Source organism: Carya illinoinensis, chromosome 1 (genome assembly GCF_018687715.1).
Source record: "Carya illinoinensis cultivar Pawnee chromosome 1, C.illinoinensisPawnee_v1, whole genome shotgun sequence".
Classification (NCBI taxonomy): Eukaryota; Viridiplantae; Streptophyta; class Magnoliopsida; order Fagales; family Juglandaceae; genus Carya; species Carya illinoinensis.
In genome coordinates this window covers 10,657,073-10,665,182 of record NC_056752.1, presented here as the reverse complement: position 1 = coordinate 10,665,182, position 8,110 = coordinate 10,657,073, and the positions used below count along the sequence as shown (strand labels likewise).

At 35.0% G+C, this 8,110-nt stretch overlaps 1 protein-coding gene across 1 annotated transcript; it reads left to right on the top strand.

Moving 5' to 3' along the window:
* Window positions 1–5,587: 5,587 nt before the first annotated feature.
* LOC122310276 lies at window positions 5,588–7,360 on the top strand. The gene is made up of 3 exons (XM_043124164.1): window positions 5,588–5,953; window positions 6,209–6,273; window positions 6,481–7,360. Exons 1-3 carry the CDS (start codon window positions 5,816–5,818, stop codon window positions 7,202–7,204), a joined length of 927 nt encoding a protein of 308 aa, XP_042980098.1. The 5' UTR covers window positions 5,588–5,815; the 3' UTR covers window positions 7,205–7,360.
* The last annotated feature ends 750 nt before the right edge of the window (window positions 7,361–8,110 follow it).

The following is an 8,110-nucleotide window of genomic DNA, read 5'->3' as shown; positions in this document are numbered from 1 at the left end:
ACACGAACACGACTCATTAATACGATTTGACACCCCTATAAAATATATTATATATAATATTAAAAATCAATAATATATATAATATGTGAACCGGTCTGATTCGGTTGGGTGTTGGAAAACATAAAATCGATTCTGGACCGGATTTGACCGGTTTTTAAAATAAAATAACCGATTTCGAACACAACTGGTCAAAAACTGGACCAAATCAGCCTGTCAGGATTGGTTTTCCGATTTGTCGATTTATTCTTACACCCCTAATTCAAATACTCATTTTTAAAAATAGGATTATGTCTTCTGTTTGATCTCATTTAGGGCAAGCACGCTACCCTACCCATCCCGCACGCTACCCTACCCATCGCACACCCCCAGAGATTAAAAAATAATTTATATATATTTATATAAGTAAATATATTATATATAGATATATATAATTTGTTACAGATTTGAAATTATATTTAAGGTTCTGTTTGGTAAGTGAGATAAAAATTTTGAGTTTAAGATGAAATATTAAAATATTATATTTTAATATTATTATTGTTTTGAAATTTAAAAAAGTTAAAAAAAAAATGAATTATTTATTATATTTTATATGAGGATTTGGAAAAGTTGTAATGATGAGATGATAATGTTGAATTTAAGATGAAAATTTTTTATTACTAAACCGAACCTAAATTATTGGATTACCTTGGCCAAAAGACCAACCATTATATAGGAGGCCAAGACAATCCAATACTAGGCCAACCAGTATATAGAAAGTCAAGGTAATACAATAGTCATACTATAAGTTCCATATTGTTTAAGCATGACTATTGAATTGTTTTAGCCTCCTATATAAAAGTTGGTTTAAGAGGTTAAAACAATCTAAAATAAAATTCTAATGAGTTTAAATCTTTTTTTTTTTCCTTATAAATTTAATTTATATTATAATGTTAGTCTAAAAAATAGTTTTAGACATAATGAGGTCGCATGGTGTGAGGGGCGGGGCGGATGAGGTTTTCAATCTTGCCCCCACCTCCCGAAAGCAGGGTTGAAAACTCTAACCCCGCATGGTGCAGGGCGGGGTGCAGAGAAGGGTCCACTTACCCACACGGGTATCACCCCTATCTCATTTACTCATATTTTCTCTCAAATATTATTTAAAAAATAATAACATTTTTCGTTATAAGGTATATAACTTCTGCACTCACTTAAAAAAAAAAAAAAAAAAAATATAAATTTGAAATATATAAAAAAAAATCATTTTTTAATAATAAACCTAATTTTTATTAAAAAAAATGCCTATTATTATGTCATGAAAAATTCTATTCATAAGCCCATACATCACGTACCAACCATTTTTTTAATTTTTTAATTTTTTTTACCAAATATTTGGTATATAAATAATGAATAGTAAATTTTAATTAGTTTAAAAAAAATTTAAAAAAATAAAAAAAATAAGATATGTAGGACTTATGAGTAGCAAAACTCACATGCCATAAATCAAGTGACTTTATGAGTTTAATTCGTGGGATAATTATAGATTTCGATAATGAGTTAAGTTGATATGAAAATAAAAAGTTAAAAGTTAAATAAAATATTATTAAAAAATTATTTTATAATAATTTTATTATTTTAATATTTTAAAAAATTAAATTATTTATTATATTTTATATTAAAAATTATAATAATTAAATAAAATAAATTGAGATAAATGGACAGGAATACAGTAACCAAACGCACTATTTCTGGCCACGTGTTCCATAATCCTATGAGAGATAAACATAAAAGAACAAAAAACAATTATGAAAAACAGTGCTGGTTTGTCAGTCTTTGCCATGACTCTATGTGGCTCAGGTACAAGTTACAACATGATATAACCTTGGAGCAATTGAAAATGCAGAAGGGAAAGAGAAATTCCTCCTCTCTCTCTCTCTCTCTCTCTCTCACGCACTCACATACACAGGTACACATACTGGCATCTAACCGCAGTGGCCTTGCAAATTGCAAGTTCGCATCGCATGAGAAGCCTGCACGTATATGATCAGAGTTTGATCTGTCAAAACCCAGTTGAGTTTTGAGAACTGATTGCAAAACTTGATTCACGGGCACGGCCATAGCCATTAATTCCATAAAACTCCACTCCTCACGGCACCTAATCAGCTTGACCATGCTCCATGGCTGGCCTGCCTGCAGCAAGGAATAAGCAATTATAAGATATTTATTTTCAAGGTAGAAATCCCATCTAGGAGTACTATCAGCACAACTCTCAAATGCAGCTGAACAAGTCTCGGCCAATATCTGACAAAACCGTCTCCAACTACCCTGCTCCTCTGCAGAACTTTTCTCTGAACTTATAAAGATTCCATTTCCATCCTATCAGACTCTTTATCTTTATCTTTTTTTCTTGTTCTATTTTATCTTTGCAGAAAAACGCATTCAGATTTAGGTTTAGGGTTGAACATTTCTATATGCATTTCGATTTTTCTCCCTGCATTCATCAACCCTAAATCTCGTTTCTCTTACATCTAACTAACTGTCTCCTATCGCTCTGGTTCGGGGTAATTGATCAGTCCCATGATTCAGATAGGCCATTTTTTACAAGAACGAATGAAAATCTAAAAGGTCAGTTGGGTTCGGTTCGATTATTGTCCTATATATGTTACGATTTTTAGGGTTTTCAGCAGGTAATAAGGCTATATCTGGGAGTAGAAGCTCAAGTTTAGTGCTTTCATATCACCCACCACAGCAGAAGTAGTTCTGTACAAGCCCAGAGGCCATTCTGGTTTCTAAAGCAGATTGAAGTTTCCCTATTTACTCTGCTATATATGCAAGTCCAGGCCATTGCTGCTAACAATACCAATCACTTTGTATTTAACTCTTTATGCAGTTGCGATTTTAAGCAACAGAAGGTAAAATATGAAATCTTACTTTTCCAAAACAAAAACTCTATTTGCTTGGGAAATCAAAATTTTCTATTGAGAGTGAAGTTGTTTTCTAATATTCTTCATTTTCATCCTGTTTTCATGTTCGTCTTCTACCTTATAAATGGTATAATATATTGATCGTATTCTCTTTCTTGATGAAGACTTTCCCTTCCTCAACGATCTTGATTTGTTTTGTTCTTGTTGATGATCGATGGGTCCGATATGATACTTGCCAATCACATTATTTTTCAAAAGCATTTGCCTGGTTTTTAAACCCTGATAAAACAAATTATAACTACAGTACTGTTTATTGCATAACTCAATCTCAATCACCATCTCTTCCATTCTGTTTTTGTTTTCTTTTACATTCACGATCTTGGCCTTTATGGCCAGACAGAAACCAATGCATGGCAGAAATAGAAGAAAACCTAGAAAGTTGGAAGAGAAGTCAAATGAAAAAAAGTGTGTTTCTTCTTTGATTCTTTGCAGAGCGGAAGATCATCAAATCTAGTAACAAAAAAAATGAGTACTGATCTATAGATGTGATCTGTTGATAATCATTCCAAAGAGCAGCGCTACAGTTTGTTCCAATAAATAGTACTGGAAAAGAAAAACATTTGGAGAAGGAAAAAAAAAAAAAGAGTAATGTTACGTACAGTCATTTTTGCGCATTCTTTGTGCACTCCAGTGATATGATTGGTTGTGTATTATGATTGGCTGGATTAATTTTTTTTAATACACAACCAATCATATCACTGGAGTGCACAAAGGAATCTACAAAAATGACTGCGTATAGAATTTTTTAAAAAGAAAAAAAAGGCTAAAAAGGTTGTCATCTCTGCTATAAATTAAGAAGGACGCGTCAGTAATAATATATGTTAATGGGATGGGAAAGATCCAGATCATGATCATGTGTGAGATGACATTCTCGAAAATAATTCCCACAGACCACAGTTGTTTTTACCTTGGATTCGTTGTTCTTTTGGATTATATATATTAACTAAGCAGAAAACTTTACGCCAAACAGATGGGGATTTGTAGAAAACTTACCAATATTGCTACTGTCATTATTGTTGATCTATTGCTTTTGAGGGATTGGAAAAACAAATTAATGGTGTTTTATGGCAGAAAACAGAGCCTAGAGGATGTATATCTAAATCAACAGCCTGAAACTGTAAACTGAGCCAACATAACAGACCCCAGATAAAAAAGAAAAAGAAAAAAAAGAAAAAAGAGAGAATATATTGTTCATATATACAATCATGAATGATTGAAAGAAAAAGGAGATCAAGATGAAAAGGTGGTGCTTTTAAAGCTTTGGTTTTTCCTTTTTTTTTTTTTTTTTTTTAATCACCCAAAATCTGGCACAAAATAGTTGCAAATTTGCAACCCTTTTAGCAGTGTTTCCGACAACTTTTTTTTTGGGACAAATTTGTGTCATTTAATTTACAGGTAAGTTGTTGTTTCAACTTATATTCACATCTCAATAGGAAAGTCAGCCATTTTGTGGTACAAAAAATACACAAACCTTGGACTTACAGGATCTGAAATTGGGTTTTTCATGCATTTACCCCCGTTTTGATACAAGAAAAATTTGTTCTAATCTCATCCTCTCATTATCTTTTTTTGAATTTTTATACAAAATCTAATAAATAAGTAAATCTACATATAATCATAAAATATACAAGTGCTTTAAAAAAATATAGTCTTATTAAAAAAATAATTTTTTATATAAATTACGTATTTATTTAATTTTTTTAAAGTAATTACGTGATATTTACGCACTTATGATTGCAACTATTATTTCTCATAATAAATAATTTATTTTTTAAAAATTTAAAATAATATTAATATTAAAAAATAATATTTTAATTTTTATCTCAGTTAATCTCGTTTTAATCAACTGTATAATGATTTGATTAGTCTCAATCAGGCCCATCACAGCCGTCTGTTTGTGGACCCCTACGAGTAAACTCAAACAGAGACTTTTCATGTGGGCCATAAGTGTTTCCCACTTCCTAGTTCCTATGTCATGGATTTGTGAGCGTAGATACACGCGCCACTCAAACTCCAATCCTCAGTACTTCTAGTTGATCGGTATTACCACCCTAGCTAGCTCCCCTGTCGTAGGAAGGCAAAAAGATGTTCGGTTTCTTGTTTTTATTAACAAAAAATCTCTTTAAATTCTCCCTTAAAACTATACGAAGTTCAATTACGAAAATAGCCTTCACCCTAAATATTTTTAATCTGGAAAAAGGTCAGCCTCGCCACCTCAGCATCACAGTAGCCACCCGTTTGAAGTTTCTATCATTATTTTCAACAAAATTTGATATGGCCCCAGTTTTTGGCTTTGGGCCTTAAAAAAACATCATTAAATGTGACTTTTCAAAGGGGCCCACGTGATTCTGCATTGTAACTCGCCGTGCTGGGTTGACCCACCCCCCAGACGAACGAGTTGTTTCTTATTTCCTCTCGCCGTCTCATATATAATTTTTATATATATAAAAATAATAATAATAATAATAAAAGACTCTCTGCGGATGGACAACTATCATGACGTGGAATATCGGGCAGCTTTCTGTTTCGCGTAAATTAATGGGAAACCTAAGGGTAACAATGTACAAGAAGAAAAATAAAAATCGAAACATACGAGGGGCTGAGAAAGCAACAGAAAGTTAAATAAGAAACCCTGATTATCGAGTTCTGTGAGATCTGCAATATATAGAGAGAAAGAGAGAGAGAGAGACAGACAGGCAGACACCCTCTTCCCCCCACCCCACCCGGCTTCGGAGAGAAAGCCAGAAAAACTCCCCGAGAAAGTGCGAGAAAATTAGATAATAAAACACAAAGCCACCACCTTATCTCTCGATCTCTCTCCGCCTGCTGCCATATCTCTATATATCTTCTTGAATATGAGGATCCGCAAGAACGCGAAGCTCTCTCCCCTCTGGTTCTCCCACCCTTCAGCTCCCGAGGCTCTCCAGACGCACGTGTGCCAGCTCAACCAGTCGCCCTGGGATGCGATTTCCTTCGCCCAAGACTCCCAACAGGTCAGTCCCCCAATCTTTCTCTCTCGTTTTCTTTTGTTTTCTATCGCAGATCTGCCTAAACCCTCTGTCTGTTCCGCCGTTTCTCCTCTCGAGCGTGCATTTTTTCTGTAGGGTTTTCTTCATTCTCTTCTTCCCCACATTTAGGGTTGTCGAAAAACCTGAATTCTTTTAGTTTTATCGTGTATTTAGCTCCGAATAGCCGATTAGGTTAATGGGTCCTTCTCATTTTTTTCTATTATCCTTCGGTTCTTGCAGTTCGAAGGAGAAGATAGCTTCACGGGAAATGCGAGCCTCGGAGATTCTGTTGGAGCTGACGAGAGGTAACTTATAAACCCTCCTGCGATTCTTTTAATTCCGATAGTTTTTTCAATTTGTGTTCTATTCTTCTCTTCCGGGGTATTAGGGTTTTTCCATTTCAGTTGGGAATAGTTGTATGATATGGGAGTAATTGTCCAAAATTTGTTGAGGAAAACATGTAAAACTAGTCACTGCCCGTCTGTACCTTCAAATATTATCTGTTCACGCAGTGTTGCGTCGATGATGGACGCGGTGGCAGCGAAGGCCGAGGATATGGCTATGGACGATAACGATATGGTCGAGAAGCGAGCGAAAGTGATTGAACATGGCGAAGAAAGGATGAGGGGGAACGAATTTGTGTTGCAGAAGGGAGAAAGGAGCTCCTGCTGCCAGAAAACCGACGGGAAGGGTTGGCAGTGTAGGAAAGAGGCAAAAGAAGGGCAATCCTTGTGCGAACATCACTTGAGCCGTCTTAGGTCTTACAATAACAGCAACCATAGTTTCAGTAGATCAGCCCCAGCAGCTGCAGCAGCTGCTGCCGCGGCCGCGGCCGCTGGTGCTCGTCGCGCGAGAGCTCGCGCAGCGAAGAAGGGTGGTTCCTCCTCCAACCCTTACGAATTCTATTACTATTCTGGGTTCGGCCCGCTGTGGGGAAGAAAAAGAGGCCATCGAGGAGGAGGAGCAGACGCAAGGATCAGCAAGCACATCGAACCCAAACGTGTCGACAGCAACGCCACTACTACTACTATTACTACTACAACAAGCACTGCATCCATCAGTAACACTTCTCAAAGCACTCCTTCCTCCTCGCAACTCGATAACAATGAGGATTTCGAGTACGTGGACGACGAAGACGACGACGACGACGACGAAGACGAGGCCGCCAACGGCGATAGCGGGAAGAAGCGGATGAGGAAGCCGGTGAAAGCTCGATCGTTGAAGTCTCTGATGTAGGGTTTTATTACATATATAGGGTTGGATTAGATTCTGTATATGAAAGCTTGTCTCTGTGTGTGCGTTGAGATGATTATCGTAGAATTTGTTTTCATCTTACCCTGTGATCTGATCTGGATGAGTGTACTGTTTATAATTTTTAGGGTTAAAGCGAAATTTATTGCCTTGTGTTTTGTCGTGGGTGACGTTAGGTTCTCTCCGCAAGCACCCTCCGTAGAGAGAGAGAGAGAGAGAGACAGTAGCAGTTTTTCTAGGGTGTGCTTACTCGGGTGGAGCGTTTTAGTCTTTATTGTTTTTTGAATGGAAGGGTAGGAAAGTGATTTCGCGTCTTCCAAATCTTTTCTTTTTTTCTTTTTTAGTAATAATATAATAGATTTAGGATTTGTGATGTGTCACGACAGGATTCTCCGTTTGACGTGGGGCCTTCTCCACGTGGCATTTCATTAATTTAGATTATTATATATTAAAAATAATTTATACAAATTCTAAATAAACAAATTCCGTATAATTTCTTGAAAAAAACTAGATTTACTTAAAAAAAAGTATAAAAATTTATTTTTTATTAGTGAGACATAATTATTTACAAAAAAAAAAAAACTTATATAAACTTGTCTATTTAAAACTTGTACTTAAAATTAGTCGTTTATATAACTTGTTTGTTTATAAGTTTTTTTTTTTTAATAAAAAGAAAAGTATAATGTATACTTAAAAAAAAATCATATACAAGGAAGTTTTATTGCTGATGGAATTTATTTTAATACGTTAGTTTATTCTACAGAAAAGAAAAGAGTTTTATAATTTGATAGATCACGTTAAATCATGTCAGAATGTAAATTTGTATAAGATTTTTGTGTAAATCGAATATTTCCTTCTTCTTCTTTTTTTTAATTTTAGCAAAGATTTTTA

Excerpts from the sequence above, each read along its gene's own strand:
- LOC122310276 (XM_043124164.1), top strand. The coding sequence starts at position 5,816 with ATGAGGATCCGCAAGAACGCGAAGCTCTCTCCCCTCTGGTTCTCCCAC. Across the intron at positions 5,954-6,208 it reads TCGCCCAAGACTCCCAACAG|TTCGAAGGAGAAGATAGCTT; the intron begins GTCAGTCCCCCA and ends CGGTTCTTGCAG. Across the intron at positions 6,274-6,480 it reads TCTGTTGGAGCTGACGAGAG|TGTTGCGTCGATGATGGACG; the intron begins GTAACTTATAAA and ends CTGTTCACGCAG.